Source organism: Cottoperca gobio, unplaced genomic scaffold, assembly GCF_900634415.1.
Source record: "Cottoperca gobio unplaced genomic scaffold, fCotGob3.1 fCotGob3_257arrow_ctg1, whole genome shotgun sequence".
In the NCBI taxonomy this organism is placed as follows: domain Eukaryota; kingdom Metazoa; phylum Chordata; class Actinopteri; order Perciformes; family Bovichtidae; genus Cottoperca; species Cottoperca gobio.
Genome location: NW_021166877.1, coordinates 52,766 through 67,671, shown reverse-complemented (window position 1 = coordinate 67,671; position 14,906 = coordinate 52,766). Strand labels below are relative to the sequence as shown.

Sequence of the window (14,906 nt, the reverse complement as noted above, 5' to 3'; positions counted from 1 at the left end):
ATAATTTGTGATATTTGGCTATACAAATAAATTTGATGTGATTTGATTTGATTTGAAACTGAATCCCCCTGCCATCACCAAGAGGAGTTGTACAGTCTTATGGCCAGGGGATCAAAAGAGGTCTTGAGCCTGTCTGTGGAGCAGGACAGGGACAGCAGTCTGCCGTTGAACATGTTCCTCTGCAGGGTGGTGGGCATTGTCCATTGATGGATAACAGTTTATCCAAGGTCCTTCTCTCTGCTACTGTGGAAATCATGAATTTATCACCAAACTGAGTATTACTTGCTTATTCGTAGAAACATGAATTTATCACCAAACTTAGTATCACTTGCTTAATCTTAGATTTACACTGTACCTTTATACCTTCATTAGTTTCAAAGCTCTGGCCCACTAAGTGAATGGAGCTAGCTTTGTTTAGAATGTGATCAGATGCGTGAGAAAAAGATCCCCATTCCACGAGCATAGCAGGTGCTGTGTTGAACTGTAGTAATCCAGGACATGAGAAGACCGTGAGAGTTCTTCGAACTGAGAAGATGTTGTGGTAAAACTGTAGTAACCTGAGCCAGGCCCAGAAACTGAGCAGAAATCTACTGTCTCGTATGCATAAAAACCTTGACTGTTCAGCCTAAGTTCCAAAATGTAAACAGACACCAAAGACGGACACCAAAGATGAAACTGTGCCAAGAGGCGTGGACACGCCTACCGCACCAACAAAGCTACACCGACCAATAATAAGAAGAAACATCCCTCTTATTTTAGAGATATATACTAAATGTTAGAGCTCATTTGGGACCTTTTTGTGAAACTGCGACACAGTTAACTACTTTGGTGGTCTGTGAAGCAGCAAAGCCAATCGGCCCTCATAAGTATAATTTGATGTTTTGCTGCACTTTTGAAGTGACTAAATAACTTGATATTATAACCCAAAGATTCCTTATCCATCTCTTTTCAGATTTAAACATGCAACACTACTGTCACTGGGGAGTCCAGCTCTGTGCCCACTACAGAGCCAGCCCTCCTCACCAGTCTGTCCAGCCACCCAGCGTTCCTCTTCTTGCTGCTTCGTCCCCAACACACCACAGCATAGAAGAGAGCACTGGCCACTACAGACTGGTAGAACATCAAAAGCAGTTTTTTGCAGATTTTGAAGGACCCCAGCCTTCTCAGAAAGTATAGACGACTCTGCTCTTTCTTGTGAAGAGTGTCCATATTTGCAGTCCAGTACTCATCAGAAACGATCCTGTCTGCTTCCCCCTCTTCTCCTCCCTCAGTAGGTTTGCCCTTGTCCCAGGGTAGCTCCTCATTGTCCTCAATATATGTCTGAAGAAGGGGAAAAAAAAGTCTCAATCATGGCCCTACTTACTGGTTTGGTGGGTCGAGCCGGTTGATCAGGGTGACGTTGGTGGAACTCCCTGATGAGCCGGGTATCCAGAACATGTCGAGCCAGGCCCCACGACCTCTCCTCAGGCCCGTACCCCTCCCAGTCTACCAAATACTGGAGTCCTCTCCCACGACGACGGGAACGGAGCAGGCGGCAAAACGTATAGGTGAGACCACCATTGATAAACCGAGGAGGTGGTGGAGGTGGAGCAACTGGCACCAATGGACTCTCCCGAACCGGCTTGATCTTAGAGACGTGGAAAAACGAGTGGATCCGCATAGCACGGGGTAGCTTGAGTTTTACTGACACAGGGTTGATGATCTTCAGAGGGCCCGATAAACCTTGGTGCCAACTTCTTAGATTCCACCCATAATGGAATGTCTTGGGTGGACAGCCAAACCTTCTGTCCCACCTGATAGGAGGGCACCTTAGTGCGGCGGCAGTTAGCTGAAGTGGCGTAATGGTTGGCCGAGCGGAGGAGGGTAGTCCTGGCCTGGTCCCAGGTCTGGCGACATCGGTGAATGAAAGCCTGGACGGACGGGCAGGAAACCTTTCTCTCCTGGGCCGGAAATAATGGAGGTTGGAAACCGTAAGCGCACTGGAAAGGTGAAAAACCTGTGGCAGAGCTGACCAGGGTGTTGTGAGCGTATTCCACCCATAGAAGTTGCTTCGACCAGGAAGCGGGTTGTTTGGATACCATGCACCGCAGAGCAGTCTCCATTTCTTGGTTCTTCCTCTCCGTCTGCCCATTGGACTGGGGATGGAAGCCAGATGAAAGACTGACCGTGGCCCCAATAAGTGTGCAGAACTCTCTCCAGAACACTGAGGTAAACTGGGGTCCCCGATCAGAGACCACGTCGACCGCCAACCCATGTAGACGGAAAATGGAGAAGCATAAGTTCTGCTGTCTCCTTGGCCGACGGGAGTTTGTGCAGTAAAATGAGCCAGCTTACTGAACCAATCTACCACTGTGAGGATGGCAGCGTGTCCGTTGGACGGTGGAAGACCGGTAACAAAGTCCAGAGAGATATGTGACCAAGGACGATGGGGAACTGGCAGAGGTTGCAGGAGACCAGCATGAGCCGCATGATGCTGATTGGGGCATCTTTTCCACAGGACATCTTCTCGGTCAATTCGGCGACCACCCAAGGAGCGACAGTAATCTTCAAAGAAGGTCAGAACAAGCTCGTTCACAAGAACGATACGACATTTGACATTAAAATGTGGCTACTTAAGCACTGTTACAGATGATTTTAATGAATGTCATGGGTGTTACGATATTCAAACATGGCACGAAATTTTAGGTCAATGTAATTATGAGGATGTGTTAAAGTTGGAAAGTGTCACAGAGGGGATGAAAATCAAAAGTAAAACTGTAAAATCTAACTTACAATGTGAAGTGTGTACAAAAGGTAAATTGAATTTCAGAGAAGGAATAGAGAGCCAGATGAAAGAGCAAAAGTTGCACTTGAACTTGTTCACACAGATTTAGCTGGGCCTATAGATCCGCCAACAAAAGATGGATTCAAGTATGTCTTAGCATTCACTGATGACTATTCAGGAGCAGTTTTTACATATTTATTGAAAGCTAAGAGTGACACGGTTAAAGGTACAGAGAGGTTTATTGCTGATGTTGCACCTTAGGGCAAAATCAAATGCGTTAGATTGGATAATGGAACCGAGTTTACATTCAATGCATTTCAGTCACTGCTCAGAAAAAATACCAATACCAAATGCCAATAGACATGAAAACTCAGCTCCTTATTCACCCCATCAAAATGGGACAGCCCAGGGACATTGGAGAACTCTCTTTGAAATGACAAGATGCATGTTAATTGAGAGTAGCCTACCAAAATATGTGTGGTCATATGCAGTTCAGACTGCTGCAGTTATTCGCAATAGATGCTACAACAGACGTGTAGGGCAGACTCTGTACATATTGACAGGGAAGAAGCCTAATCTTTAAAAAATGAAAATATTTGTGTCAGTGTGCTATGCATACAAATACAACAAGTAAAACGATGTAAAAAGGGAATTTTTGTTGGTTATGACAAGAATAGCCCGGCATATCTAGTTTTCTATCCAGACTCAGGAAAAGTAATGAAAAACAGGTTGGTGAAGTTTATCACAAAGAGTGTCAACGAGTGCCACACTCAGACTGATCAAGAAAATAGTGAGTATGTTGTGCGTAGGGAGAGAGATGAAACCCACGTACCACAAACTGACATGACAAACTCACCTCCACAGGAAACAAAAACAGAGGTGTGTGACTCAAACACCAACATGGGTGAAAAGGAGAATGGTAACAGCACACATTATCCAAAGAGGGAGAGGAGACCTCCTCAGTATTTGAGAGACTATGAGTGTGAGGTAAAATGGGATGAAGACGAGGTACTAACCAGTATTGATTATTGTTATAGAGTCATATGTGATGTACCCCAAACACTGAAGGAAGCTATTAGCTCACCAGTCAGAATTGTGGACTAAGGCTATGTAGGAGGAGATGAATTCTCTAAAGGAAAATTATTCTTTCTCACTAACAATATTGCCATAAGGTAAACATGCAGTGGGGGGTAGATGGGTTTACACAATCAAAGACAACCCAGTTGAGAAAATGCTCACAAGTCCCCGGCTGAGCGGCGTTATGTTGGAGTTCGCCCTGGTGGATGAGAGGATCTCCTCCCTATGCCTTCGGGTTATGGGGGGGAAAACTCTGACTGTTGTTTGTGCCTTTGCCCCAAACCGCAGTTCGAAGTATTCGGCCTTCTTGGAGACCCTGAATGTAGCCCTGCAGGGGGCTCCAGTGAGGGACTCCGTAGTCTTGCTAGGAGACTTTAACGCACACGTGGGAAATGATGGAGACACCTGGAGAGTCGTGATTGGGAGGAACGGCCTCCCTGATCTAAACCCGAACGGTCGTTTGTTGTTGGACTTCTGTGCTAGTCATGGAATGGCCATAACAAACACCATGTTCGAACATAAGGATGCTCATAAGTGTACGTGGTACCAGAGCACCCTAGGGGTCAATGATCGATTTTGTCATCGTATCATATGATCTGAGGCCGCATGTTTTGGACACTCGGGTGAAGAGAGGGGCGGAGCTGTCATCTGATCACTGTCTGGTGGTGAGTTGGATCAAGGGGTGGGGGAAGACTCTGGACAGACCTGGTAAGCCCAAACGGGTAGCGCGGGTGAACTGGGAACATCTGGAGGAAGTCCCTATCCTGGAGATCTTCAACTCACACCTCCGGTGAAGCTTTTCAGACATCCCTGTGGAGGTTGGGGGCATTGAACCTGAGTGGGCGATGTTCAAAACCTCTATTGCTGAAGCTGCGGTGATGAGCTGTGGTCTCAAGGTGTTAGATGCCTCAAGGGGCGGTAACCCTCGAATACCGTGGTGGACCCCGGTGGTCAGGGAAGATGGTAGAGGCAGAGCTGGAAGCTGATGGGGGATCATCGTCAATTTCCCTGACGGAAGTCACTGAGGTAGTCAAACAACTCCACAATGGCAAAGCCGCAGGGTCCAGAAATGCTGAAGGCTTTGGGTGTTGAGGGGCTGTCTTGGTTGACATGCCTCGTCAACATTGCGTGGAAGTCTGGGACAGTGCCTAGGGGGTGGCAGACCAGGGTGGTGGTTCCCCTATTTAAAAAGGGGGACCAGAGAGTGTGTGGCAACTACAGGGGTATCAAATTCTCAGCATCCCTGGTAAAGTCTACACCCGGGGTATTCAACTAAAATTCTAAGAGGTCCAGTTAGAGAAAATTTCCGCACACAAAGGTCCAGAGCATCATAATGTGATATATATTGAAGTAGCCTAGCAGCTGTATCAACGTCTGCGCATCATCAACAACTGACTGACAAATCTAATAAAGATCATTTAGACAATATTTATTGTCACTTAACATTGAACTATACAGATTTATATAATACTGTAAATATGTACAATATTCTTCTCGGGCTATATTTAAAAATAAAATTGAGAAAATAAATAAAATAGCTTTTGAAAAATTGTGCTTAATCTTAGAAAAATTAAATAAAGCAGCTTGTGTTTCCCTTTTTCTTTAACTGTTTCACATCTTTATTTAACAGTCTCAACCAATGTTAGAATAAATCAGTCTCAGCACATCTTAACAATTGAAAAGTTTAACCCAGACTAGCACATCCTGGGTTAAACTGTTCTCTGTGGCTGATGATGCCGACAGGTGGCCTATTTGCTTTATTTTGTCACAAATCAAAATCACATTGGGCTCTGAGTCTTTATTTTCTGTGCCCTCAGTTCAGACTTCAGTGGGTATGTTTGGTCAAAAGCGTTGTGCTTTGTCTCATAGTGGCGTTTCTCATAGCCACTTTTAATGAGCACCACGATCTATGAGCATATGAGACATTGGTGTTGCGCTCCCAGTGGGAAGGATGAACATGAATGAGTCCATTCTGGGTTGAAAGCTCTGTTGACTTTTCTCTTCATGGAGAGCGCCATGAGTAGTTATGTTTCTCTCCCTGTCTGTCGCTCACTTGTCTCTTCGTCAGTGTTTCTCTCCCTTTCTCCGTCTTCTCTCCCTGCATCGCTAACTCGTCTTTCCGTCTGTCACGCACCTCTCGCCTCAATGTTGCAATGTTTGACGGTTGGAATGCACAGATTTGATTGGCTGAGTAGCATCACGTGGGATGGCTTAACTCGCATGTAATTGGTCTGTGAGTTTCCTGAACCGCTAAACCAGTCAGTAAAAACGAGAAAAGCTGCGCCGGTTAAAATAGAAGCACCCCGTCAAAATTGAAAATCCCTCAATAATTTATTGATTATAGGTCCGGATCCGGATAGGTCGCCGTCTGGGTCTGTTAGTGACCCCTGGTCTACACCATGCTACTGGAAAGGAGGGTTCGGCCGGTAGTCGAACCTCTGATTGAAGAGGAACAATGCGGATTCCGTCCTGGTCGTGGAATCCTGGAGGGGGCCTGGTAGTACGCTTAACCGGTCTACATGTGTTTTGTGTATCTGGAGAAGGCGTATGACCGGGTCCCCCGGGTGATACTGTGGGAGGTGCTGCGGGAGTATGGGGTGAGGGGGTCACTTCTGTGGGCCATCCAATCCCTGTACACCCAAAGCGAGAGTTGTGTCTGGATACTCGGCAGTAAGTCGGACTCGTTTCCAGTGATTGTTGGCCTCCGCCAGGGCTGCGCTTTATCACCAATCCTGTTCGTGATTTTCATGGACAGGATATCGAGGCGTAGTCGTGGAGGAGAGGGGTTACAGTTCGGTGGCCTGAGAATCTCATCGCTGCTCTTTGCAGATGATGTGGTCCTTATGGCATCATCGGTCTGTGACCTTCAACAGTCACTGGATCGGTTCGCAGCCAAGTGTGAAGCGGTTAGGATGACGATCAGCACCTCAAAATCTGAGGCCATGGCTCTCAGCAGGAAACCGGTGGATTGCCTACTCCGGGTAGGGAATGAGCCCTTACCCCAAGTGAAGGAGTTCAAGTACCTTGAGGTCTTGTTTGCGAGTGAGGGGACGATGGAGCGAGAGACTGGCCGGAGAATCGGAGCAGCGAGGGCGGTACAGTGTCATCTGAGTATTTCTGCATGTGGCAGAGCTCAGAGTTGTGCTGGAAGTCAAAGGTGTAGAGGGTGAACAAGACAGGGGAGGGTACCGTCCCCTGTGGTGCTCCAGTGCTGCTGACCACAGTGTCGGAAGTGCAGCCTTTCCTTAATCCAACTCACCAGATGTAAGTCCACCCTCATCTCTGTCAGTTTATCTCTCAGGAGCAGGGGCTGGATGGTGTTAAAAGCGCTGGAGAAATCAAAAAACATAATTCTCACGTGCCACTCCCCTTTTCCAGATGAGAGTAAGCCCTGTGTAACAGATAGAGGATGGAGTCATCCACGCCCACCTTCTCCTGGTATGCGAACTGCAGAGGATCTTGTGCATGGAGGACTTGGGGTCTGAGGTGATGGAGCAGCGGCCGCTCAATAGTCTTCATCATGTGTTATGTCAGTGCAACCGGCCGGATGTCATCTGGCTCCCTAGGGTGTTTCTTTTTGGGGACAGGGATGAGACATGAAGTCTTCCAGTGCACTGGGACCCTCCCCAGCCGCAGGCTCAGTTTGAACATACACTGAAGGGGCTCCCCGAGTTCCGCAGAACAGGCCTTTAGCATCCTTGGACACACTCCATCCGGGCCAGCCGCTTTACTGGGACGCAGTCTCTTCAGCTCTCTGCTCACCTGATCTTTGGTGGTGATGGAGGGGAGGGGGGATTGCATTGTCCATGGGGGTGATTGGGGGGAGGGGGGTTGCAAAGTCCCTGGAGGCTGTGTTGGGGGAGGTCAGGGCAGGGGCGGGGGTGTGTAGGGTGGTGCTGGTTGGGCAGCTCCTGTCTGCAACAGCTGGGCTTTCAAACCTGTTGTAGAACAGGTTGATCTGGTTTGCTCTCACAGCGTCCCCCTCTGTTGTGTTGCTGGTTTTCATGCCATCCCAGACCTCCCTCATGTTGTTGTCCTGTAGCTTCTGCTCTATTTTAATTGTATCTTCCTCCTTGGCTCCTCTCAGTTGAACCTTGAGTTCCCCCTGCACGTATGTATGTAGGTTGAAAAGTTTGAGAATACAAATGATTCCAATGGCTTCCAGGAGTACAAATGATAGTGAAGCGTTATCTGTATTATGATGAGTAAATGAACTCCACCACTGAAACATCAAGGTTTATGCTCTTAAAAATATGTGTATTTGTATTTGGGTTTTAAGTGTACAAAACACATTTTAAGATTACAAAAAAAGGCTGTTGTCAAAACATACTCAGGTCTAAAAGATGATATATCCTACACGGCTGACCATCAATCTCTTTTTTTCTCTATTACTCACCAACTCTTTTTCTGTCATTTTTAATATCCTTTTAAATCACTTTTAGTTTTTAATGCCCTTTCTTAATATTGATTGGTCTGGAAGTTTGGTTTCCGCCGTAGGCCTAAACCTGTCTATGGTGTTTCACAAGGTCTTGGTGTTTTAATATGGTATTTTAGAGGGATTTCTGAACATTTTTATTAATTATTGAGTGGTCAAATGTTTTTAATTTAGCACCAAATCTGTGTAACAATTGGTATCAACCCAAAAAAAGCTGTAACAATTTATGAGACATAAAAGAGCATGGGGATAGCCATTAAATCATATAGATCATAATGTTCTAAGTCATGTAGAGTAAACTTTCAAATTTGAATAGTCGTAGGGGTAGTATGCCTCCTGCTTGTAGATCGGACCGAGTGCGGTCTGCCACCAGACAACGCTTCCCACCCACCAGTCACCTCTTCCACCGCCTTCCCGTTTCATTTGTCGGGCGCTCAGAGGCAAATGTTCCCATTTGTCACTCTGCTGGAGCCTGAAAACCTGTTCCACTCGGTGTCAGCTACAGTGACTTCTTCTCCTTCACATCAGCCACCCGTTACTGTCTTAGGGTCTCCCCCCACGCAAACATTATCTCTGGAAATTCAGCATGGTAGTGCATGTCGGCACTAATAACGTCATGTCCAGGCAATCCCTTAAACTGAATTATGATTGAGTCTCCACAGTTGAAAGTCTGGAAAGGAGGTGTGGCCCTCTTATTGAATTATCACCCCCCATAATATTTATTATTCCACCAGACAAACACAGGCCGGGGGTATAGCCTTGCAGTGATACACAGAAATTATTAGGGTTGAACCACTGACAACAGAAAATTCAAACATGGTAAAAATGTAAGTAAAATATGGGTTTTGCACATGGACGTGCCAACATGGCTCAACAGCGCCACCTAGAACGCAGCCCCTGCCGTGCGTTTCACCTAGATACATTCTCCATTATGTTCCAAATGTCTCATGCTGGATAAGAGTCGTGGCCTGAAGACATCTACATGCCAATATTGACTCATAGTCATAGTGCCACCTACTGGCAACAGGAAGGTGCTTTACTTTGACTATCACTGTACTTTAACAAACTCCTCCTACAGACCATCTAGAAATGCGGTCAGTACATTCTTAAGACGTCTAGAATGAATAATTATCAAAATGGGGACTTTGCCGTGGCGGCCATTTTGCATAATTTGCCATGTATAACTTAAGTTCACCCACACTACACCGCTCCTTCGCTCCCTTCACTGGTTACCAGTGGCTGCCCGAATCTGCTGGTCTACCGTGCTGTGAATGGATCAGGCCCTTCCTACTTCCAGTCAAACCAAACACCCCAGCTCGCTCACATCGCTCGGCATCGGCCAATCGGCTCGCTACTCCTTCACTGCGAGTGGGACCCAGATGCCCCTCAAATAAAACCTACCTGTTTGCTGTCCTGACTCCAAAATGGTGGAACAACCTCCCCATTGATATCAAGTCAGCAGAAAGTCTTCACACCTTCCGTTGCACACCATGTCTTATTTCTGTATATGGACTATATATACCGATACCTCCCCCTAACAGATTTCAAAGTGAAAGACCCCACCTTTAACTTTTACATACATGGATGAAAATTGGTAGGTATATGAGCCTTATGAAGATGTACAGAAAAGCCAAGTGGAGGTATACTCTAATACCAACAGGAAGTCAGCCATTTTGAATTTAGTGCCCAATTTTAGGGAAATCTTTATCCTTACCACAATTTTTATTTTTATTCTCAGCTCACCCTTTGACAGAGTGGACCACAATGTTAATTATGTGGCCATGTATTAGTTTATGTCTTATCTGTCAAACAAGTCCTTCTTTGTCATGCTTTGAGATACCTCGTCCTCTCAAGCTTCTCTCTTTTGTTGGGTCCCCCAGGGGTCTAGTCTTGGTCCCCTGGTATTTACCACAGTATATACACGCTACCCATGGGCCAAATCATGACTAGACATAGTATAGACTTTCCTTGATATGCAGATGATACGTAACTGTATGTCCTTTTAAAAGGCCGGCACCCCAAATGTTTTATCTTAATGTACTGCCTCACTGAGGATGTAACATCCAATGACACACAATGATGCTGCTTTTAACTTGTACTAAGACCACCATTCCTTACTGCCCTTCCTTGGTTACCTGTGATCTGCTTACTATATGAGCCTGATCAATGTTTGAGATCCTCCAGCAAGGCCCTACAAATGGTTAAAAAATCTAGACTTGTCACCTTCGCTGTCCGGCCCCATCAGCTGTGGAGCTCTCAACCTATCCCTGTCGCTCACTTTGATAACGCTGCAATGGACGAGGAAACCTCTCATTTGTGAAGTTTGAATGAGGACTTATCTTTATGATAACTCCGCATTTTACAACTAAAACCTACATAAAGTGACAGCTGGCTGGAGGGAGATCGCCAGAGTGCTGAAAGTTGCTATTGGATATATTGTGTAATTTTATGTAAATAATCACAATATCAAATATGTGTTTATGTTGGAAGATAGTAGGTACCACTCACCCATCTTTTAAGTGGTTATGTCTCCTGTCTGATCTGGAATGCACAGCTAATAGTTTTGTGATTTTTAATGATGATGATGTAACAGAAGTGCATATTTAACGGATTCACTGTAGACAGAGAACACCCAATGTTACGTGATGCAACATGATAGTGATCATGATCCTCTTTTAAATCTCTTCTTAAAACTGACTTTTGTCATATGGCTTTTTTTTTAATTATGGTATTCATAGTAACAATTTAATCTATTTTATCCTGTTTTATATTTTGTACATGCTTTACTACTGTTTTTTTTTATTTATTGTAAAGCACTTTGTTACTTTGTTTGTGTTACATAAATAAATGAAATTATAATTCTAATATTTGACTTGCAAACTGAATAGCACTTGAATTTGTTTGGTGCTGATTCCATTATTTTGTCTCTTTTTACTGTAGATATTCATAGTATTATTAGCATTATAGATGGGCTTGCATGTATATGCCAAACTCACCTAATCCAAGACAGGACACCCTCAGCCCCGATTTCCCCATATTTCTGTTGACAAAAAAATCAGTCCAGTGAGAATGGCAAATCATAAAGTATATATCACATTATCAATATATTCCAGGGAAATCATGTTTGAATTTCTGCTGTTGTTTGTTTAACATATTCTATGTACAATACAGTTGGTCCAATACGGTTGGTCCTACAAACAGCATCTACACTGCGAGCCACAGCCGAGCCGAGCCGCGCCTGCCTGAGCAGCGCTGCTTACGGTCCATGTGTCTATTGCACATTATTGGTCCATCAGCATCCAGGTGCAAGTGTTTTAAACTCTTTCTTTATGTGAGTTAAGATCACAGACTGTATATAGTCCAAAGTACCTAAAGTCTTTTCCCAGCACAGAGCTTGTGTGTGTAGTATATGGCCCATTGAACCAAGGCAACATTTGCCAACCCTGTGAGCACTGCATCAAGAAAGTTTCACGAAACACAGTAGGAGAGGGGTGGATGAACACCCTTGCCATACTTTCAGTCAAAAACAAATTAATTAGTGGACTGGACCGCATAGGTATTGATATGGAAAAAACAAGGAGAAACGTAGTTATTAAGTCTTTATTCGTCCTTCAGAGCATCATGTCTAAAAGCTTTTTAAGAGATCCAAAGGGATCATTAAGTATATCACACTATAGCTGGGGTTAATACTTTTGCTATCCTTTCTCCCTCAGTACTTCACGGTGTTAATGCCTATTAGGCAGCTTTGTCACAAGCTTGGCTTTGTGTTTCATGTTTTATTTTGTAAAGTTCACTCCCCTTGTGTCATGTCTGGTTGTACTTCCTGTCTTTGTGTTTTTCCCTCCCCCTGTGATTGTTGATTTGATCCTCCTGTGTCCATTCACCCTGCCCTTGTGTCTTTGCCTTTTTCCCCCAGCTGTGTCTCGTTCCCTTGTTTAGTGTCTGTGTATATATCCCTGTCTGTCCCAGTGTTCTCTGTTGGATCGTCTTTCATGTTACCCCCATGTTGCCGCGTGCGTCCCGCGTTAATATGTTTTTTTCAATTGAATGAGAAATTCCTGCATCTGATGATAACTGGTAAAATCAGAGATAATATGTTTTGATCAACAATGTTGATTGCCAACAAAATACATTATAGGTTATTTAGCAGACGCTCTTTTCAAGGAGCAACTCGGGTTAAGTGTCTTGCTTGATATTCTATTTGTAAGCCTGACCACTAGACCACCACAACCCACCAAATGCCACTGCTAAGCTCATTCCTGTACAGGCCTTCACTGAACGGCTGTCTCCCTGACCAAAAAGATAGAAGATCCATTTTATTTAACTTTTTGTAGGGGAAACAAATTAGTCTTTATAAGGCAGCATGACTCCTTAATTACTTATAATGGGTTTGTTGGACATACAGTATATCTCAAAAGTGAGTACACCCTTTAGATTTTTGCAAATATTCTGTTATATCCTTTCAGGGGATAACATTATCCTACTGAAACTTTGATATAACTTAAAGTAGTCAGTGTGCTGCTTGAATAACAGTATAGATTTATTGTCCTTTGAAAATTACTCAGTACACAGCTGTTAATGTCTAAACAGCTGGCAACAAAAGTGAGTACACCCCATAGTGAACATGTCTAAATTGTGCCCAAAGTGTCAATATGTCTAGCACTGCTTTAACCCTCCTGGGCATGGAATTCACCAGAGCTGCACAGGTTGCTTCTGGAATCTTCTTCCACTCCTCCACGACGACATCACGGAGCGCACGGATGTTGGACACCTTGCACTCCTCCACCTTCCTCTTCAGGATGCCCCACATGTGCTCAATTGGGTTTAGGTCTGGAGACATACTTGGCCAGTCCATCACCTTAACCTTCAGCTTCTTCAGCAAGGCCGTTGTCATCTTGGAGGTGTGTTTAGGGTCATTATCATGTTGGAAAACTGCCCTACGGCCCAGTTTCCGAAGAGAGGGGATCATGCTCTGCTGCAGGATGTCACAGTATATATTGGAATTCATGTGTCCCTCAATGAAATGCAGCTCCCCAGTGCCGGCAGCACTCATGCAGCCCCAGACCATGATGCTGCCACCACCATGCTTGACTGTAGGCAAAACACATTTGTCTTGGTACTCCTCACCAGGGTGCCGCCACACACGCCGGACACCATCTGACCCAAACAGGTTTATTTTGGTCTCATCAGACCACAGGACATGGTTCCAGTAACTCATGTTCTTGGATTCATTGTCTTCAGCAAACTGTTTGCGGGCTTTCTTATGCATCGGTTTCAGAAGGGGCTTCTGTCTGGGGCGACGGCCATACAAACCGATTTGATGCAGTGTGCGGCGTATGGTCTGGGCACTGACAGGCTGACATCCCACTTCTGCAACCTCTGCAGCAATGCTGGAAGCACTCGCACGTCTATTTTTGGAAACCAACCTCTGGATATGACGCTGAGCACGTGGACTCAACTTCTTTGGTCGACCCTGGCGAGGCCTGTTCCGAGTGGAACCTGTCCTGGAAAACCGCTGTATGATCTTAGCCACTGTGCTGCAACTCATTTTCATGGTGTTGGCAATCTTCTTATAGCCAAGGCCATCTTTGTGAAGCGCAATAATCCTTTTTTTCAGCCGCTCAGAGAGTTCCTTGCCATGAGGTGCCATGTTGTCCAGCATTCAGAGAGAATTGTGCCCAAAACACCAAATTTAACAGCCCTGCTTATCATTTACACCTGAATCCTTGTAACACTAACGAGTCACATGACACCAGGGCGGGAAAACAACATCATTGGGCACAATTAGGACATGTTCACTATGGGGTGTACTCACTTTTGTTGCCAGCTGTTTAGACATTAACAGCTGTGTACTGAGTAATTTTCAAAGGACAATAAATCTATACTGTTATTCAAGCAGCACACTGACTACTTTAAGTTATATCAAAGTTTCAGTAGGATAATGTTATCCCCTGAAAGGATATAACAGAATATTTGCAAAAATCTAAAGGGTGTACTCACTTTTGAGATATACTGTAGATACATGTATGGCCTCATCTTACCTGTAAATCATGCCAGTGGAGTAAGACATGCTGTCCCTGAGGGAAACATGGTTCATCCGAAGGAAATCCTCCAGATTTTTGAGCTGAGCAGCTGCCCGAACCTCTCTCAGGCGCTGAAACTCTGCTAACTGGCTGCTGCGCTGCTGCTTTTCTTCCTGCTCCAGTGCTTGCTCTGACAAGAAACAGCTCAGGCCACTGTGCATACTCTCACTCATGGATGACAGGGACAGTATCTTGCCTCCAGACCCACCATTTCCACTGCTGATGCTATTGCTTCGACATATCCCACCACTGTCTCGACTCCCAGGTGGCACCCCTCCACTGCCCACAGGCTTTGGCATCTAGAAGTTGATGACAAAACAAAATCTGGTGTCACAACAAACTGTGATAATGTGATAGAGCCATGACAATAAATACCACCTGTTCCTCTGCTGATCTGAGTGGGTCGGTCGGTCGGTCCATCATCAGGACAATTAAGGCCAATTCATACTTTCCACGTCTGTGTGTCCTCATGGTCCATGCTCACTGTTCGCATGCATCCCAACATTTGTGACCGCACTGACTTTACATACCAACATGTTCCTGTTTC

The 14,906-nt window shown here is 45.1% G+C and overlaps 1 protein-coding gene across 1 annotated transcript in view; it reads right to left on the bottom strand.

Annotated features, from left to right (window-relative positions):
* LOC115005112 (voltage-gated potassium channel subunit beta-2-like) overlaps nt 1–14,658 on the bottom strand; it is an 82,197-nt gene extending 67,539 nt beyond the window's left edge. The window contains exons 1-2 of the mRNA XM_029426920.1: nt 14,318–14,658; nt 11,273–11,316 (exon numbers count right to left, since the gene is read on the bottom strand). Coding sequence (XP_029282780.1) covers nt 11,273–11,316; nt 14,318–14,658 — 385 coding nt within the window. The remainder of the gene's footprint in view (nt 1–11,272; nt 11,317–14,317) is intronic.
* Between the last annotated feature and the right edge of the window lie 248 nt (nt 14,659–14,906).